The sequence below is a fragment of the Mustela nivalis genome (assembly GCF_964662115.1).
Source record: "Mustela nivalis genome assembly, chromosome: 2".
Lineage (NCBI taxonomy): Eukaryota > Metazoa > Chordata > Mammalia > Carnivora > Mustelidae > Mustela > Mustela nivalis.
In genome coordinates, this window is record NC_139021.1 from 124,434,339 (window position 1) to 124,456,165 (window position 21,827).

Sequence of the window (21,827 nt, forward strand, 5' to 3'; positions counted from 1 at the left end):
AGTAGTAGTACATCAAACTAAATGCTTCTGTACAACAAAGGAAACAAAACACGATGAAAAGGCAACCTACAGAATGGGAGAAAATATTTGCAAATTATATATCTGATAAAGGGTTTATTTCTAAAATGTACAATAAACTCCTACAATTCCACAGCAAAACAAAACAAAACTGATTTTAAAATGGACAAAGGACTTGAAGAGATATTTCTCCAAAGAAGTCATGCAAATCAACAACAGGTATAGATAGTAAAGGTACTAATATCACTAATCATTAGAGAATGCAAATCAAAAACACAATGAGATATCACATCACACCTGTTTTCATGGTTATTATTTAAAAGAAAAAAGATAATATGAGGATATGGAGGAATTGCAACTCTTGTGCACTGTTGGTAGGAATGTTAAGTGGTGCAGCCACTATGGAAAAAGAGTAAGGATGCTCCTCAAAAAAAAAAAAAAAATTAAAATAGAACTACCATATGATCCAGCAATCCCACTTCTGGGTAGGTAGCCAAAAGAATTGAAATCAGCACTTTGAAAAGATATTAGCACTTCCATGTTCATTGCAACACTGCTCAAAACAGCCAAGATGTGGAAGTAACATAAATGTCTATCAGTGGATGAATGATAAAGAAAATGTGATATATATATATATGTATATTTATACATATATATATATATGTATACACACACACACATACACACACACACACACATACACACACACACACACACACACACACACATATATATTGGAATATTATTCAGCATTTAAAAAGAAGGAAATCCTACCATTTGCAACAACATATGGATGGATCTGGAAGACATTCTGCTAAGTGAAATAAGCCAGTCACAGAAGGACAAATACTGCATGATTCCACTTATATGGGGTATATAAAATAGTCAAATTCATAGAAGCAAAGAACAGAAGAATTGTTGTCAGAGGATGAAGGGGGAGCTAGACGGGGAGCTATTCAATGGGTATAAGCTTTCAGATAAGTTGCAGAGCTCTGCTGTACAACATACTGACTATAGTTAAAGAAAGACATAAAAGAAAACTTTTGGAGGTAATGAGTATGTTTATTACCCTTATTGTAGTGAGAGTATCATGAGTGTATGCATATGTCCAAGCTCATTATACATTAAATATGTAAAATTTTTAAATGTGTTAACAGTGTACTTCAGTAACTGGAAAAGATTTTTGAACATAGATGTCCTAAAAACAAAAAATCCAGTAAATAGAATGTTCTGGTTAACTAGATTCCAGATTAAAAAGCAAAGAAAACCTTAATGGTATATGATTCTATTATTTATGGTAAGTATCTGATTATGTAATTTGCCAATTTTACATAAGAATAATATTTAAAAGGCATTTTTATTGTATGGAAACAGTTTATCCAAGTCTTTATTTTTTTATTACTTTTTAATCTACTTTTTGAGTTCTTTATTGGCTTAAGAATCTATAACTATGAGCTAAAAGAAAAGATAATTAAATTAAAACAGGCTGTCCTGAATCCCCAGGGGAGTGATGAACTAGTGTTTTAATTACCAACAAATTTAATTATTCAACACAGGTATAAACCAAGTTTTAGAGCACTCTGTTTTAAGTAAGTGCTTTGCATTTTTATGAAAATATGATGTCATCAATTTCTAATATAGAATGCAGATTAAGAAAGTTATGAGATTTGTACTGCAGTTATATTCTTTTGCTTCAACTACAAATTCCCAGAATATTAAAGCTATTTGTATTTGACCATAAAGAGAGATATGTACCACCCAAAAGTTAAGCCAGATTGATGTAGGGATTTTTACCACTTTAACTTTCTACCAGTCTTTCCCTTCCCTCCATTGTTAGGATTTTCCTAATTGCATGCCATTTTTTTGGCAAAACTATACTGAAATGACTAATTTACTTAATGGAAATAGATTTGTTATGTATTTGTAGAACTGTGTAACTTTAACTACTGATCTTGTTACTCTTCAAATTTTATAAAACTGTCTATTCAGTATAGCTGTTTTGAACTTGTGTGGCATTCTGTTAGTCCTCAAAATAACAAGACAAGACCCACAAGAGGTACATGATAACTGCCAAGAGCACAATTATTTTCAAATAAATTTAACTCTGGTAAAATAACAAAATATTTTATCTCCTGGGAACGACTTGAAAATACCCTAGTAAAATTGAAATTCAGGACCAGGGGCATTTAAAACATCTTAATTTGGACTAACTCCCCACTTTTATCATTATAGTGCATGTTTTTAAAGCCCTATTAGGAGGAGGTGAACCAGTTTGGAAAGGCTTTGCTATTTATATTTTGATTATATTTCTATATTCACTGAGATTGATTTATCTATCTACTCTATGGTTAGCTAGGCATACCATTATAAGTAATATATTTATTTGTAATAACATTTACATATCCTACTTATAGAAATGTACCACTTATAAGTAGTAATGCATTTATCCATTGAATGTCTTTTGGTTTTGATTGCTTATCCTGATAGTTCTAAAATATTCTTGTTATTTGTTAAAATATTATATAACTTTAATCTGTTTAGATTTTGCTTCATCCAGACCACACATCTTACCAAGTTTGCTATATTTTGTGATAAGATTTAATGTTGAGTATATGCCACAAAAGAAAGGTTAAATTACCTGTATTCTTTTTTAAGAAAAAATATTTGCCACATATGAAATCTACCTATCTTGAGTTTTGAAAACTAGACTTTTCTAATTAAGGAGAAGGAATCATTATTTTAGATGTTTAATCAAGGATCAGCTAATGACAGAATGGGTTGCTATAGTTGCAATTTATACCAGAGTCACACTATAGTGCCCTCCTGTGGAGGTTTGGTTAAATCTTCACTTTTATGCCCATGAGAATGACTTTCACACTAAGTGACAAAATCATTACATTCAAATTACTGAAGTTTGATATAATTTGGTCATTTTTTTCACTTATGACGAGATGTTAAATTACTTTTAAAATATAAGAACATTCACAGTTCAGAATATTTGCAGTTGAAAATACAAACTGAAACATGTCAGCTTTTTATCTAGATTTCTTAATTATTTTATGGAAATAGATTTCTTGCCTTGATTTTTCCTTAAATAATTAAATAATGAAGAAGAAAGAGTATTATAGACTCAATTCTATAATTAGAAAGATAAATTCTTCATCTAAGACATTTTCAGATTTATGTAATAGAAACAGTTTTATTGTAAGAAACATAAAGACTGTAATATTCTTAAACTACAAAAGAAAAAAATGATAATAAAGGTTTAGTTTAGAATATATACTTATTTATATTTGCCCAAAAATATGCAAAAGGTGACTTTTTCCAAACTTGAGCCCCCCCCCCCCACCAATTCAAGATTTAAACTTTTTCTGAGGATAAGTTAATGTTACATATTGGGTATTTATTTCAAATAATTTGGTTTGTTTGGTTTTCCTCTCAGCCCTAAACCTTCCCCTACTCTTAGTTTTCAGGGTTTGGAACTGCTATTAATTACCACATATGGCACACAGACACACGGACACACATATACTCAATATATATCCGAAGCCCTTTTCACTCTTGGCACATATTAATATTCAAGTTCAATGTGTAAAAAATCCTCAGATCAGTGGATTTAGGTGTCTCCTGATTCCTCTTGTATTTAGTCTTTTCAGTAGCCTACTGCTTTGCTACCCAACCTTTTCTATTTGGTAATGCTAAGATACCTGCTAACTTCTGAGAGCCTAAAGCCCACCTTCCTTCTTAAACGGGAAATTAGACAGGTGTTAAGAATCAGTAGAACCTAATAAGGATTTTCTTGAAGAAGTAGGAGAGGAGAAAAACATTAAAAAGAGTTGAGACAAAAACCAGAAAGCTATCTACAGCACTTTATGTAAACAACAAATACAATGGATTTTTGTCTCTTCACATAAATCTCTTTAAATCTGTCTCCAGCAAATGGGAAGGGGAAAACACTGGTTTTTCAAAGTTTAAACGTCTGTAATTACAGACTATTAGGTAACTGGCAACATTCATGACTAGAGAAGTAAGTGGAGCTCTTTCTGAAGCAATAGCCATGATCAAAGAGATTATAAGTAAGCTCATCCAAACTAGAAGTGTTGGATAAAATCTTAAAATAAAAATAAGATGAGATAATGTGGAAGAGAGTGGAGAATGGCATTCATTTTCTTTAATAAAATGAGATTAGAACCAAAGTTGAGAAACTCAACCTAACTTAAAAGTAATCTTAAAATTTTAGAAGTATTCTTAGTACTGCATATCCTTGTTCTTCTACATTCTAAAACAAATCTAGGAAAAAAATAGGATTTCCCAGGGCCAGGAATGTAGGAAGTTCCATTGACAAGGAGTGATGTAATATGAAATATCCTTATAGAATAGTAAAGTCACTGGAATAAAATTGGGGCCCAGGCAGAAAATTTCCCTCACAGGGATCCAGGACAAAGCCCCAAAACTGTTTACAGCAAGAGCATCATGTGGTCCTCAGTCAAAAAGGAACATGTGGGGCTCCAAAGACAACCTCAGAAAGCTAATTCAGCACAGGAGGAACTTCATCTCTCTTTCTAGACTCCAGGCAGGTTTCTGTCACAATAAAATCAGATAAAGTCAGCCAGCTAAAACATCTAAGACTAGGTGATGGTAATCCTTCAATACTGAGTCTTAGTTTCCCACCAAAAGCCCCTGAGGCAGCTACATATGCTAAACCAGTCCAACACCAATACAGCTTATTATTCCCTCACACTAATATTTTTTGAACTTCTACCATCCCATAAGCCCTGGAGGTCGTCTTGGAAAGGAAACTTTTTTTAAAGCCTAAATTCCTTTTTTTTTTTTTTTTTTCCTACTTCCTGTAGCAAAATTGCTCTGAGGGCTTGATGACAGGTGGGAAAGAAGAATGGATAACCAGATCAGATAAATGAGGGAAGAAATAAACATTTAAAGAGATGCGCACAGGGGTGCCTGGTTGGTTCAGTCAGTTGATCGACTGACTTGATTTCAGCTCAGGTTGTGAACTTAGAGTTGTAAGATTGAGCCCCACATGGGGTTCCACACTGGGCATGGAACCCACTTAAGATTCTCTCTGTGTCCCTCTGAATATGCTCATGTTCTCTCTCTCTCTCTCTCTAAAAAAATAAAATAAAATGAAATAAAGAGATGCTAACAATTCTAATCCAATGTTTCCTATATTCCCTTCCCTTATTAGTTCTTAAATAATATCCCACCAAGGGATCTGTGCTACTATCTAAGCCTGACCATGTACCTGAATCATTTGTAATATTTTCAAAAATTTATTCTTGACCTCCCCCACCATAATTCTAGTTCAATAGGTCTAGGTTAGGGCTTGGCATCTCTACTTCTTAAACACTGCATGGTGATTTTAATGTACATGCATGGCTGAAAACTGGCAGATAAAGCTTTGCCTGCTGCAACTAAGTTGAATTTTCTGGCATAGTTCCTACCATCTCCTAAGTATGTATGGTTTATTATTTGACAGCTGTGGACAATATGATCTGTGACAGAATCTCTGATTTGTCTCCCAAAATCTATTCTCTCATTTTCCCCTTAATTGAAGATTTTGGGGGGACAGCTGGATGGCTCAATCAGTTAAGCATCTGTCTTTGGCTCAGGTCATGATACCAGTGTCCCGGGATTGAGCCCCACATCGGGGCCTCAGTGGGGAGCCTGTTTCTCCCTCTCCCTCTGCTGCTGCTCCTCTTGCCTATGCTCCCTCTCTGTGTCAAATAAATAAATAAAATCTTTAAAAAACAGAAAATTTTCAATTGTGCAAATCATTGACTGGAATAGACTTCATTTTCCAGCCTCTTTTTCAATAAGTAAATAAGTAAACTTAGCCAAAACAATTCTGGTTTATGGGATGTAAGCATAAGTAAAGTGTGGAATTTAATGGAAGTGTCCTTAAAGGGAAGAAACATATCTTTCTTTTTCCCTTTGCGCTATTTTTCTGGCTAGAATACGAAAGGGAAGCATCTGGGTGGCTTGGTCAGTTATGTATCAGACTCTTGATTTCAGCTCAAGTCATGATGTGAGATCAAGCCTCACATCAGGCTCTGGAATGGGCATGGAGTCTGCTTATAAATCTCTCTCTCTAACCCCCACCCCCAAAGTCTCTGTCTTTCTCACTCTCAAATAAATAAATACATCTTTTATTTGCTTATAAATAAAATTTACTTAAAAATTAAAAATTTACTTATAAATGCAACATGGGGGCTTAAGTGGGTAGGAGAAGAATCAATGAAACAAGAATGGGATTGGGAGGGAGACAAACCATAAGTGACTCTTAATCTTGCAAAACAAACTGAGGGTTGCTGGGGGGAGGGGGGTTGGGAGAAGGGGAGGTGGGGTTATGGACATTGGGGAGGGTATGTGCTTTGGTGAGTGCTGATTCACAGACCTGTACCCCTGGGGATAAAAATACATGTTTATAAAAAATAAAAAATTAAAAAAAAATTTACTTATAAATAAAAGATGTATTTATTTATTTATTTGTGAAAATGAGAGATCAAGAGAGAGAGCATGAGCAGGGAGAGGAGCAGAAGGAGAGGGAGAAATAGAATCCCTGCTGAGCAGGGAACCTGATGCAGGGATCAGTCCAGGGACTCCAGGTTCATGACCTGAGCCAGAGATAGGCACTTAACTGACTGAGCCACTAGGTACCCCAATAAAGGAATCTTTAAAAAGAGAGCGGTATGGTTTCAGGTGGAGCAATTATTTTGGACCATGGAGTAATCTTGCAAATAGAGGCCAGGCCAACATGAAGGAGAAGCAAGACAGAAGGAACCTAGACCCTAAAATAATAGCCTTCTATTGCTAAACTCTTGATTTTTATGTGAAGGCAAGATAAAATAGAATCTTGTTAAAGCTATTGAATTTTGGATTTTCTGTCACTTTAATAGCTAAATGCTATCCAAATACACCAATATCACTACTTTATATTATTAACAAAAAAAGTTACCCACTTTTAATTTTAAAAATTAAAAATGTCTTTAATGATAACCCCAGAATCAAAATGTTATATTTTATCCTCTCAAAATATTTGTATTTTTCATATACTTCTAACATAAACATTGTAGTATACATTGTATTATATGCTAATAATTATATTGAATGATACACATTGTAACACTTAAAGTCTTTTTGAAAATAATAAACAGTAAATACTTCATAAATTCAAACTTAAATAACTTAAAATTTCAGAATGTCAACCTGGTCTACAGTAATATTAATAAAATATTAATAAAATATAATATAAAATATTAATATTTTGTTAATAAAATATAAAATTAATAAAATAAACAGAGACATAGAATGTAGACAATATTACATGGAGTCTCTTTATAAACAGCCTCTTGCTTTCTTAAGTGGAAGAGGTTTCTAATTTGGCAGTATTCACTGTTTGTATGTAAATGGGCATTGTTATTATAAATGAAGTAGTTTTGGTTTTTGCTTTTTATTTTTTAAGATTTTGTTCATTTATTTGAGAGAGAGAGAGCATGCGTAGCTTGGGGGGTGGAGGCAGAGGGAGAAGGAGGGGCAGACTTCCCACTGAGCACGGAGCCTAACGTAGAGCTCGCAGGGCTTGATGTAATGCAGGCCTCCTTGCGGGCTCTATGCAGGGCTCTATACCAGGACCCTGAGCCAAAGTCAGAGACTTAACGACTGACCCACCCAAGTGCCCCCTGAAGTGAGGTTTTTTAAAAGTCATTAAGGTAGATAGAGAATCTCTACTTGTAATATTTTATTAACAATTTATTTGTTATGCTAATCTTTTTAATAGTTGTTCTTCAAGAGACTAAGTCTTACAGAAAGCTGTTTAGGTGACTATTTTCTTGATTTTCTCAAGAATGATACATAGTAAGATTCTATATGCATAGGAAAGAAGTTAATTTATTATAAACAATGAATGCCTTAGCACAAAGGCTGACATCTCTGGGAATCCTTGTTGAGAAGCTTAGAATGCTACCACTTAAAAGTAAAGCTCTATTTAGAAGATATTGTATAAAGCTGTCAAATTGAGGCTGACTTTTCACTCAAGTCATCCAAATTAATAATATTAACTTGAATTCTTCAGAAATTTGAGCTCATTTTTTTATTCCATCTTTGGTAAGATGAAATGTTAAAAAAAAAAAACAATTCTAGATTACAGTTTTTAAGCATGAGACTGATATGATAGAAGTAGTATTTTGATCAAAGTAACTTGGTAATATTCTACACACAACATTTGAAATAAAAACATATTAGAGACAAAAAGATAGATGAAGAAATTAGGAAATTGAGAAATAATAAAAAATAGGCCTGGGATATAGCAATGGAAATGGAAAGGAATGAGCATATGCAAAAGTTAACACAGAAGTTGATGCCCATTTAGATATGGAAAGACTAAGAAAGTGAACCAAATCTTGTACAGATTTGAGCAAGAAGACCTGAAAGTAATTGTGCCATTGACATAATTAGAGAAGATATTTTCATAATGATAGTAAGGGTTGTGATGTTAAATGCATTAAATTTGATGTGATAATGGAATGAGAAAATATAAACTTCCTATAGACAGCTGGAGATAGACAGCTAGATATATTAGAAAGGTCAATTGTTTGAATCAGAAGAGGGAACTCTTTCTTGTATAATAATCTATATCTAACAAGCTTTGTGCTTTTACCACCCACTATGACATCTTGACACAAAGGTACAGGGTCCAAGGTCATATTGCCATGTGAGTGTGTCCTTTAGGACCAGGCCCCAGACATGTGTAAGCAGTGGAAGAGAAACCAGGTTTGAAATGTATTGAGATAGACGTTAGTCTATGAAAAATTCTAATAATTATCAGCAGTGTAAAAGTTATTCAGGTCTTGCAATAAGAGTTAAATGACATTTTAAGAACTCTAAAATATATTTTTGAAGACTTGGAAGAAAAACCTAAGTGCAAATGAAATGCAAACATTTTATTCAATAAATTTTGAATATACCATTTTAACTGCAATTTGGGCAGACTTTTGGAATGTTTTAGTTCAACAAGTGAGAAATTACAGCTTGTGATTTGGACTTATATTCAGAGTACCTTCTTTTGTCATCTTTAAATTGATTTATTAAAGAACTGAGAAAAATTTAAAGTATGGTAGAATATGAAACAAGGGTAATACAGATGAGCAATTAAATCAGTAGAAATTATTCTGACATCAATGAGTAATTGTAATCCTTCAAAATTCAGATCAGAACAAAAGTAGTAATCCAATAAAAAGAAGGAATACATTTTAAATCAAAGCAATGAATAGTCTTCTAGATTACTTGATAGTCCAATTAGTGAAGAAGAGTGAATCATAGGAACACATTGTAAAAAGATTTTAATTTCTTTCATTTTTACAAAAAATACTAATATCAGTGAAGATAACCTCAAACATATAATATTCCTCTACAACGAAGACATCGACACAAATTGATTAATGAGTGCCGTCCGTTCAACAAGTAAAGATTATTTTACATTGTTCACTACAGAAGAGAACCTGAAAAGCATCTTAAATTCTGCAAGTCATATACGAAAGGAAACTTGGGTACAGGTTTCCTGAAATCTGACATCAACCCTCAAATGTACGTAATACTACATGATACTGCCAATAATGAGTTGCAAGGCTGAAATTCCATTTACAGGCTAAAAGACCCACTAAGCTTTACATTATTTCTATGGAAGATAATATTACAAAATCGTCATCATGTGAATAGCAGATGAGAGTATAAAATCCAAAAAGTTAAATATATTACAGTTGTGAGGTCAACCAGTTAATATTCTTTATTTTTCTATTCTATTTGTAGAATTTGTCCATTTTTGTTTGTTTGTTTGTTTGTTACATTTTATTTATTTGAGGGAGAGAGAGAGTGAGCCAGAAAGAGAAGGAATGTGAACCGGGGGAAGGGGAGAGGGAGAAGCAGACTCCCTGCTGAGCAGAGAGCCCACTTCCCGGCTCTGTTCCGGGACTGCTGGATCATGACCTGAGAGGAAGGCAGACGCTTCACCTACTGAGCTACCCAGGTGCCGCTGTCAGCTCTTTAATATATGTAGTTTCTCGTTACTACTATTACCATTCTATATATTCACTTTTGTATGTAATTTTGTATCATTAACAGCTTCACGTTCCCTCAAACCTATATTTGGCTGCCCCTTGTACATGGTTCCTATTGGTAGAGGAGAGGAGACACTTATTTTCCATAGCTAGAAGATGATGGCTGTGGTCCTGGGAGCTTGGAGAAGTTGGTGGTGGCAGGGAAGGCAGATCGAAGTAGATGTCAGATTTCAGAGCAAATCTGACAGGACTCGCTGAAGAACTCGATACAAAGGCTGAGGGAGAGAGAGGAATCAGGAATGGCCCCAGGGTTCTGATTTGAATATCCGGATGCGTATCTGCGCCATTACCTGGAAAACTGGGAAAGGAACAGGTTAAGGGATAAAACAAAGAGTTCCTCTGGACAAGAGAAGTTTGTCATGATTTTCCCCATCACACCACACTGCCTTTCATGCTGCCTATCATACTGTACTTCATACTATAGTCACACCCACACCAGACTGTAAACTCTAAGTAGAGTAGAGAACTCACTGCTCTTTGCCCTCATGAGCTTAAAATTTCCATTCAGTTGAATTTAACATGTATCACAGCGAACATATACAAGATGCTCTACCAGAACTAGCTTTAAAGTCTTTGAATCAAACTTGTCCTACAAAAAAATGCAAATGGACGAGAACCCAGGTTTAGAATGAAGTAGACCAGATTTAGCACTCTACTTCAGTCTCCTGCCAATTGTGGCATCTGGGAAAAATACCATAACCTTTCAGAGCCTCTTGTTTCTCGTCTAGAAATGAGAACAATTATCCTTACCTGGTAGGATTATCACAAGTAAGAGTAAAACAATCTATGCAAAATGCTCATCACAGTGCCCAGCATCCCTGAGCACTGAATAAATGGTAGGATGCACTCGCATTTGGTTTTCTTGCTAATACAGATAATGTCTATACCACCAGCATCACAAAATCAGTGTACTAGAAAATGTTGAGAGAGAAAAGTTACACTTTCAGCATAAGAACATAAATTATTTCAGGAAAAGATAATAGGCTTCTGTATTCTTTCAGTCCTGAAAAGGGGGAGGGGAATTAAAGGCGCTGTGAGCAAAAATAGAATGACTTTACCCAATTCTTTACTGCACTATTTAACCTCTGCTTTCTTAATCATATGCACAGCAGGGGAAAGGATGTGCTAAAACAATTCATGTGTCATGAACAAAGCAGTCACAGATTTTAGCTCAAAAATCACACTAGGAAAACCACCAGTTGGAAGTAAAGTAATAAGGCCAAATTTATTTTTTTAATTGAGTCTTGAGTTACAAGCAACCCTTTAATTACATTAATCAAGCAGGCTTCCTCTCAGCCAAGGATGGGGGAACTGCATTGTTCTAACTTTTGCTGAATTTGTTTTAAAAATTGCTGGATGTTATTTAGACATATGGAAAATAAAATCCTTTGATTTCTTTTTAATTTTTTTCCCGATGTTTCAATGTAGCTCTAGCAAAAGACACACACTTACTTCTTAGACATAACTTACTCTAAAAGGCTATAAATCACATTTTCAATTTAAAACATTTAAATATTTAAAACATTAGCACTCCTCAAATAAAATTTCATTTTGTTGTTGGAATTTTACATCATAATTTTTATTCCCACTGTTCTGTGCTTTGACTTTTTGATATATGTTCCCACAAAATCCCCAAGAAAATGGTTCTATCGATTAAACGTCAGTCAGCAAGTTACTTGCCCCATGTGATAGGTGGCAAATCTAAGGCATACTGGAAATTAAATGACTTGCCCAAAAGTTACGTAGTTAACCAACACCTGCCCCTTATGACCCTCGCTCTTCACCATCACTGAGTGCATCTCTTGTCAAAGTGCTCTTCTTACTCTCTGTGTTTATGTAAATGCCACTTTCCCTGTCTATCTTTCTGGCTGGGATTTGCCCTCTCTGTCTGACTCTGTCTACTTGCTAGCCCTATTTCTTCTTTAAGATTTAATTCAGGTACCATGTCCCTTTTACATCTCCCTGGGAGATCCCCTCTTCCCTTCCACCGCAATGAAGTGGCTCTTTCCTCTAAGTTTCTAGGACGCCCTACATATACTTATAATAATTACTGCACACTGCCAATTACTGTGCTATTTCTACCAAGCCCCCCACCCACACACTGGCTTGTGACCTCCTTGAAAGTTAGGGAATGTATGTTGGTCATGTCTGAATTCTCAGGGCCTAGACAGCAGTTGGCTTATTAGTACACCCTCAGTAAAGGTATGATAAAAATGGTTGTTGTATATGTGAGAGTTTTGGAAACGTAGATTGACTTGTTTTCTGGGAGAAAAAAATTATGAAAGCTTTAAGGAGGAGCTGGGAGTTTAGCTGAACTTTTGAAGACATACAGGATTTATATTAATATCTTTACAGGAAATGTAAAGAAACTATATTTCTGTCACTGCCAGTCATACTTTGAGAACGCAATAAAATAATTAATATTTTACAGTAAGGGCCCTAAAAGTATACATTAAATATTCTATGTTGTCTCATTTTTTAAAGTGATTATTGCCATGTAATTTACACTTTGCTCAAGTAAGTATGACAAACGTGGCATATTTTTCATCGGTGTCACCAAGCAGCCCAGCAACAATTCATTTGATCTAATATTTCATAAATGAAACTTGTTTGAGCCAGGTGGTTTCTTTCAGATAAGTGAGGATAATCTTGGTTTGTAATCAAACAAAACTAGACCTCCAGTGGCACTCTCGTGTTGCACTGGTGTATCAGCCCTAGGAGGCACTACAGAGCCAGAGCTGACACCCTCAGAAAGGAGATGCATTCGGCCCTGGTCCTTACTCACTGCCATGCAGCAATCGTAAACCAGCTCAATCTCCATTTAAGAAAAAAAAAAAAAAATACAAACACCATCTGTGTCTTAGTCAAAAATGGAGTTAAATAAAACCACTAATTCAATAAGGTTGAAATAAAATGACAAATGCTTCAGGAGGGAGGTACTGTGGAATGAGTTTTCATTTCCAAATGAATACCTATATTCTGCAGACCTGTATTTAAGTAGATCATCCATTTGTTACTTTTCTCTTGAATCAACATCTTGTCCTTTGAAAGAGTAGCAGCATTTCAGTGCTATTCCTGTGTGTGTATAGTCAGTAATGTTTGTCAAGAACTTTGGGAGAAAAGGACTACACAAATGTCAGTAGTTATTAATATTTGGGTTTTTAAAAATATATTTAACTATCAATACATTTTCCATAATCTATGACCAGAGGCCCATTTGTATCCCTCCCACTATAAACATTTTAAGTAAAAATAACCATTAGCCAACAATAGTATTTCTTCTGTTCTTCCTTATAAGCAAAGTAATATTTATCAGCAATTAACAATTATGCTCAAATTCTTCATGAGCCAAGTTTATTTTAAAATGTTTTTATAGTCAAGTGGTTTAATGCCACTTATTCCTCTGGCTTTGGATAATTATTATGAAGAGGAGCTAGCTGACAGTGGAAACACCCACATACTCCTCCATGCCCTTCCCTTTCTTGCTAGTGTCTTCATTTGGCTGATTCCCTAACTGGTACATCATTCAGTCATCAGCTAAGTAAAGGATGACTGACCAACAGTCCCCTATTCTAGCCCAGTTGTAGCCATTTCCACACATCGTTATAATTGATTTCGTATCCCTTCCTTCTAACTTCACCTCCAGATTGTAACCCCTTTGAGCTCAGAAATCCTACCCAGATGGAATGCACCCATCTCAATTGAAAGGAACTGAAATCTAAATCTTGCTCAAGAGACAAAACTCTTCTTTTAAATATGGGATCTGGTACAGCACATAGCTTACTAGCAAAGTCACAGCAAAGCCAGCAAAATGGCTTTTTACTTTTCTGTTAAGTGGTATTTCTACTTTGTTTTCTTTGAAAGATCCAAAGTATTAAAAAGGGGGGACAGAGGATAATGGAACAGGTGGGGTGACCTACAGCTGGTTCTCAAGTTCTCTAGCTCAAAATCTAGTTTAGCTTAAAAAAACAAATTGATTTGAGGACCTCTCACCATGTGCCCCATCCACTCATGCATTTTTAAGAAGTATACAAATTCCCACGTTTGGCATTGACTCATAAAGAGAAGAATAGGCCAAAATGTAAAGACAGTGCTACATAAAGCAATCTACAAATACGGACGTATCCTCTTTCTGGCTTAAACCAGCAACATTAGCCCTTCACTTTTATGTGCACTAAATTTCACTCTAGTTTTAATAATAACATCAATAAATATAATAATAAAACCTTGTTTATACAAGAGGTTCTTCTAGTTAAAAATGCAGTGAGACTCATGGTACTTTATACGACCCAATTTATATTCCCTTTGATGATTTGAAAGTGATAACTTCGTGTGATTCATTGCCACCTAGTTCTGAATTTTAATAACATAATGACTCATCACGATTTTTACATTTCTTAGAGAACCAGCTTGGCCAAACTATTGCAATTGTTTTTAGTGGGGTCATCTGAACTACGGTTCCCAGAATGCTCATGAAAGGGATATGCTTATGTGTTTCCAACAGCCATAATCCATCATGGCTGGTGCCAGGTCGACACATTATGAGTTTACAGTGTCAGCCCAGTGAATTAAAGCTTTGTTGTAGACCAGCTTGCTCTGCAATTATTTCCAGTTCATATCCTATAAATCATCACTCTTCACATGACAATCAGCAATTTCCATCTAATATTCTAAACATCCATGTTTTATGTTAATTGTGCTATCTGATTCTGCACCTAGAACAATGTGACACGACTGGTACCAATAGCTTAGAAAATAAATGTCACTATCACTAGAACCTATTTAAGGAATATTCTACCTTCTCACATTTTTGTCGAGCTGTTTGGTATTTATGTTGAAATAATAGGAAATGAATTTAAATAGAAACACTTCTCATGTCTTATCTCTGCAAACAAAAAAACATAATTTACAATAAATTAGCACCGCAGTTGTTAGTGTAGCTCGGCTCTATTTTGCAATTCTCACACCGAGGCTCACAAGTTGACACTTTTTCTGATAAGGTAATCTTTATAAGGTAGTTCTGTAGGTGATTAAATCTGACAGATGCTAGGGAGATGGTGAAGTTCAGAGATGTAGCAGCAAACGCTTTAAAAAATTCTTGCTAAAATAATAAAATGCCTATGATCTACCAGCAGGAAAATCGATCTAATAAAAGAATAAATCAGTTATAAGGCTATACTTCTGTGTCTACAACCAAAAATAAAATTATTTGCCAATAACCAAGTAAGCAAACCAATTATAGCAAAATAAACTGTAGGGAAAACGCTATTTTTTTTTTTTTAGAAGAAAGAATGGCCGTAAAATATTATCTTCCCAGGTATTTCTTAGTATTTACCATCATTGCTGAGATGAACAGAACAAAATGTTTCAAAAACAACTAGACGCTAAAGAAATAGAATTTGCCTTTTCATAACATTTTGATCTTCTATCTGTTCTTCAAAACATGCCTTGAACACCAGATCCCTCAAAGTAAATCTTCATCTTCTCTGGGCTATGAAGTAATCAGGTGGCTGATGTTCACAGTGATACTCCAGTCCAAAATCAGTGAAGGCTCAGTTGTAGATTGTATAATTAGATTAACCCAGCTAATACTATGGCTTAGTTTTGCAATTTACCTTTATTATCTGAATGGTTTTAGTCCTAGTTTCTTACTTCTAGCCAGATTTCGAAACAGTAGCTCATTGTCCTTGCTTGTTTTAGAACACTTAAATGATGTTAGCTTTGCTGGAATCGATTGATACTACAATCTGTTGAAGCACTATATTACAGCATGTGCTGTTTTCTGATTTTCTTATCTAAATATCAGTTGCCTAATGTATGGAGTTCATTTATAAATACCAGGAAGTTCCCTACATCAAGTAAATTAACATGCCGGGCCACATTCTCTGGCTTCATTAGCAACTCTTCATGCCAGGGCTGTGTTCATACAAGTGTGAAAACCAGAACGATCCTTCAAGGCTTTTCTCCTGGCCTGAATAATTTCTTCATCAGGGAAAAGGCTATACTCACTCTAATATTCCAGTCTTACCACCACGATCTATACATTTGGTATAACTCCATCTTACTTCCACCTTTTGGAAGAAACGAACCATTAATAGAGGGAAGAATACATCAAGGAGCCAGGCTAGACACCCAGATCAGGAGCGGTCTGAGTTATAGGTCATAGTAGATGGCTGAAGTTGGGGGCACAGGCTGGTGGCAGGAAGGAGATACAGAAAAAAATCATAAAATTTGACACCTTGTATGTCAGTAGAGTTCTATAGCAGGGGGACATGGTGATAGAGTGATCTATGGACCACAGTGATTTCTTACATTTAACTATTCAATAAATATTTATTACTTTCCCATTATTTATCTGCTGCCTGCCAGGAAATGAAGTGGGGAACAAAACAGACCAAGTCCCTACCCTCAGGAGATCTTTGCTTATCATTATTGTAGACATAAATAAGTGACATGAAAATGCATATTTTTAAAAAAAAACCTGCACACTTTTAAGCTGTCTCTACATGCCTGACACTGTATAAGTGCTTTACACATACTGATTTAATCTTTACAAAACCCAAGTGGTGGATGACTACTATTATCCCCATTTTCTAGATGAGGACAGTGACCTTTGTTGTAGGACCACGTATGAATAAGCCTCCTCAGAGAGCTGCAGTTATGCCTTTCACTGTGTTTCAATATAGCTGGTGATATTTTGGTGCAACGAATTTTAAAATAAAATTTGTGCATTCTGTTTTTCACTCAAAATAAATGAATGATGCAAACTATGAAAACAGGTGTCTACAATCTGTAAAACAGAACACTATAGTCCCTATAGGACAGCTGTTGAGATCAAGCCAAAGCACCACTGGGTCTCTGCTAAAAGAGTAAGTTGGTACAGCTGTCTAATTCTTTTCATGAAATGGATGGGGCTGATCAGAAATTAGAGCCACAGGGTGGACAATGAAACTCGTCCACAACGGAATGAATATCTCATTCACCCAGGTTTGACTTTAAAATTATATCAGCCATGAAAATTATTTCACTGTCTTCTGTCGTGAGTAATCAGGCTATATTTAATTTTAATCATTAAAATGTAAAAATAATAAAAGCCACCAAAATAGTCTATAGTCAATTTTCTGATAAAGCAAATTTGTTTTTTTCTCCATTTGTGATTTAAATGGGCTCCAGAAAGTTTTTTGGGACTAAGTGTTAATTAAAAATATGGAAATGGATTTAAAGCACATTACAGCACACAGTGGAAGAATAATCACAAGAGATTTGTTCACACAACCATACTCATTTCTCAATGTGTTTTTTAACTGTCTAGGTTATTGGTTGCTTTTCTGCATGTGCCTGTTCCTAGAAAAAAAAAACTGTGATTCCAAAGAAAACAGTAATTACAATTACAACAAATGAGACAAAATGCTGTTTGAGTGGGAACATGCAGTTTTAGTCACCAACAGCAAACTGGTGCTCCTGTGCATTCCTGCTTACACAAATGAATTAAGCATGTTCTCAAATTTGTTTTTAAACCGAATGCCTTTTACATCTTGCCATCTCAAAAAAAAATTACAACCTCCATGTCTTATTTTTGTTGAGTTAATTTTGAATTATGCACAGTAGGGCTGTGGGGAACTGGTAAATAAATTCTTCCTGAAATTCCCTGACCATTTATGGTCAGATCCCTAGTGTGCATATATCATTTCGCTTTCCTGATCCTATATTTTTTCACTTGTAAACCAGAGAGAAACATTATTGGGACTCCATAAAAAAACAAGCAAACAAACAAACAGTGGGGTTCACTTGCTGCCAAGGATTAGGTGCATGGATTTTGACGTTAAATAGATCTGAGTTCAAGTTCTGCCGGAATTTGCCATTCTCTAGTTAAGTTGCGTGATCTTGGCTGAGCCCAAACTCTTGAGCTTTAGGTTCTTCATCCAAATGAGGTCTATAAAACCTCTCTTCACAAGGCAGTATGAATCGAAGGACCTAATATTTATAATGTGCTTTCTAACTAGCTCAATGCCAAGCTCAGAGTAGATTCTCAATAAATGAGAGTTTCTTTTCTTCATCAGCAATGTTCATTTTCCTGGATGGTGAGGAGTACTGCCACAACTCCAATGGGTACCATTCATATTTGTTTTGGGGGCTGGGGATGACGGTGGATGGTCAATGGAGAGCAATGTGAATCATGGACCCCGGAGGTGGGCAACTCAGAAAATCTAGGCATTTTCTGATGTTAATATTACTTCCATTAGAAGCTGTGTAGGGAGAAAGTGGTGTCTCTAAGGAATTCTCTAGAATTTTAAACTATACTGTGTAAAACAATTCTTAGTCAATTTAAGCAATGCAGTCAAGTCAGTGAGAGGTGGTTTTGTTGTTTGGCATTATGGTAATCAAGCGAATACTCTAGGATTCATTCATAACTGAGAAATACAGGTATTGCCCTGATGCAACAATAAACCATTAGATTTGCTTCTCAAGTGGTACGATTTTTCATGTTAACCTTTTAAAATTGAATCACAGCAGATCAAACAAGTTGTCAGCCCTGAAAATTCTTAAATGAATCGTTACCCTAATGGAGTATTTAATACCTAATGAATGCTGCCTTTGTACAAAGACCTGAGCTAGGGTCCCAAGACAAATAACACGGTCTTTGCCCTCAAGTCATTTCCACAAAGTGGTGGGAGATCAGGCCTGCATAGCTGTGACTCAAAGTACATAGAACAAATAGTCTTCAAGGGGAACAAGCAAAATGCTCTAGCACAAGGGAGGTCAAGGAAAACTTCACTGAGGTGAATGAGCTAGCCTGGAAGGGCAGATGTAATATTGATCAGCCAGGATGAGGAAAAAGTGCCCTCCCAGCAAAGAGGGCAGCATAGGCAAGACTCACAGCTGGGAAATCACCTCCATCCACCCTTGCTGGCTGACTGACTGACTTTCTCTTTTTCCATAGCAAATGTTTATAGAGCACCCACTGTGTTGTAGGCACTGTGCGTAGTGGGAAAGTAGTAATGCGGTATGGCTGGAGTTAAGATCTCTGAAGGCAAGATCTTGGCTCTGGAGGCTACCGGTGGGCACAGTTAAGAAAAATAAGGGGGCTGGTATGACACGCATCACAGAGGTGCCCCCCAACACTGATTTAATGTTAAAGCCAAAGGAGAGGGAACAACTGAAGACAACCTCAATGTTTTGAGTCCAGAAACCAAGAAGTTGGTGATGTCCTTGGGAGAGAAAGAAAATGAAAGAAGAACTGGTTTGCAGAAGATAATTAAGTAGAAATAAATGGACAAGCTGCAGCCTGTCTAAGACTCCATTAAGTACTGAGAGTGTCATCCAAATATTCTTCTACATCATGACAGAAAATACTGAATTTGAGGATCTGCACAGGCTGGCGACTTTGAGCCTTGTTTAAAATAGAGAAAAGCCTACTTGAAATTTAGTAATGTAGGAAATAGCATCTGTAACTGAACTAGAGAAGACCTAGCTTAACCCCCTGATTCTACAAATAAAGAAAACATGTTCCAGAGATACTCTCTACTGAGTGGCAGAGTCAATCCAGGACTCTGACTACACATTTAAGGGGGGGAGAAGGGGAACCAGATTTCTAAAACATTCAAATCTGAAATACAGATACCACCTAAATTTTTCAGATTTGCCATGATTTCAATTTATTTTTAACAGATTATAGGTGAAAGGTGAAAGGGGTTTGTTTTGTTTTGTTTTGTTTTGTTTTGTTTTGCAGAAGTCTACTGCTGTGTGTCATTGTCCACAAAACCAGTTTTGTAATTTCCAAGAATTCAGATTCCATGAAAAGCCTCAGAAACCTAGAGGACCTAGAGCTGTTCCTGGGAAGGAAAGACAAGACTCTTTTTAAGTTATAGAAATAATGACACCCCCATGTATATAATAATGGGCTGCACGGCATAGAAGGAAGGACCTGGGTGCTTTCTGAAAGAGCCCAGTTTCCAGAACGCCAGGCACACAAGAGTAATCAACAGCAGTTTTCTCCCAAGCAAGAAAATCCTGCCCTGCTGATCAAAGAAGAATGACTACTGCACTTAAAGAACCAGTTAGTGGAGATTTTTTAAAAGGAGGGCTGGGGGAGGGATGGTGGAGGGAGTTAGGCTGAGGGGGAAATATTTATAACTGTGACATGTTTCCTTGTAATAATTTATGAGCCCACTGGAGAAAAAGGAAACACACAAACTATGAATAAAATATCCCGAATGTAAACATCATGCCTTCTGCGAATTTTCTTTATTTAAAAATTAAAGTTGAGGTTGACTAAAGTAAATGACTACATTTTCGTGGTCTCTTATTTCCTTGATGCTAAGGGTTACCAACTGATTTACAACTTCCTGTGTTGTTTTTTAATCTATATTTGTCAGCACATTTTTAATGTCAGATTACTTAAAATAGACATCTTGGGTCTAAGAGGTCAGGAATAATAATACTATGTTGACTTTTCTGAAGACTTCATAGCACTCTACAAACATTCTGGTTTAGCCTTAAAAAAAAAAAAAGCTTTTTATTTCTAAATGAAATTAATTTCAATATAGTTTTAAGAAATTTTTTGTTTGTTTTGGAGGGGTTTTTTTGTTTTACTTTTTTTTTTTTTTTTTTTTAACTTCCAACGGATGATGACTTCAGGACCGAAGTGCAAGTCAATTGGTATGCTTTGAAGTTAAGTAAATTACATGGATAGCTTTATCCAAATAGTTTCAGCCTCCTCTTACTCAGGTAATTTAAGCTGTGAGAATAACAGGAAGTCCATGAAAAGAGAAAAACTAGAACCAAAGACTTAGGGTTCCTTCATTTATTGTAGTTTCTCTTCTAATCATTATGACTTACTGTCTCAGATTATTTTCTGCAAATTCCAGGTACTTGTTCAAAAAGAGTATTCTCAAATATAAAGCCCATGAACTAATTTCATCTTCATGGAACCTATCATAAGATATAATTAGAATGAAACATAAATAAGATCAATTTTTTAAATTTATATTTGAAAATTCAAAACCAGCTTCTCAAAGCAGCAAATATAATTGCATAACTGGTCTTTATCATGCTGACTAATTTACAGATCCTGATACTTAATTCTTGAAACAGGAGATGATTTAGAGTATTTCCTCAATTTTAAATATTAAAAACCATCAAGCTTTAAATAGAATGCCCGGATGAAGCTAAAACACATTTATCCATGATGAGAACTGTTTGAAATACTCTACACTGAGTTCAGGGATATCCCTTTCAGAGTGTAACTTAGTTAGCTAAACAAATACACTCTGAGTGGCTTTTTGTTAGTTATTTTCCAATTATTTATAATAGAACCAACCATACATTCCCTCTCTCACCCTAAGGAAGTTGCAAGATAAGGTCAATCTAAGAATCAAAAGTACAATGTTGAACTTAGCAGTTTGAAGAGGTCCGGTGTTCCAATTTTCACAAAAAGGACATTCTAAAAAATGTGTCCAATAGGCCCTAAGTCCTCACCTTTGATGACATCTGTTAAAGGAAATCTTTTGGGCGTGAACTCAGTTTGGACAACCATGGGCCACACTGGATGCTGAAAAACGAAAGGTGAAAAGAGTGATACATTGGATGGGGAAGGGTGAAGAGGCCGTTTTTCTAATTTTGAAAGTTAGATGTAAACATCTCCTTTTCTAAATAGGTGGTTTGCCTTAGTCTCGATCA

At 35.5% G+C, this 21,827-nt stretch overlaps 1 protein-coding gene across 2 annotated transcripts in view; it reads left to right on the forward strand.

Moving 5' to 3' along the window:
* The window catches only part of CABCOCO1 (ciliary associated calcium binding coiled-coil 1), a 114,372-nt gene that overhangs the window by 79,274 nt on the left and 13,271 nt on the right, over window positions 1-21,827 (forward strand). The window contains exon 6 of one of the 2 annotated variants that reach the window (XM_082719176.1): window positions 19,879-20,425. The exons of the other annotated variant lie outside the window; for it this stretch is intronic. Coding sequence (XP_082575302.1) covers window positions 19,879-20,010 — 132 coding nt within the window. The 3' untranslated portion in view covers window positions 20,011-20,425. Of the gene's footprint in view, window positions 1-19,878; window positions 20,426-21,827 lie in introns of those variants that run through there. 2 annotated transcript variants of the gene reach the window in all.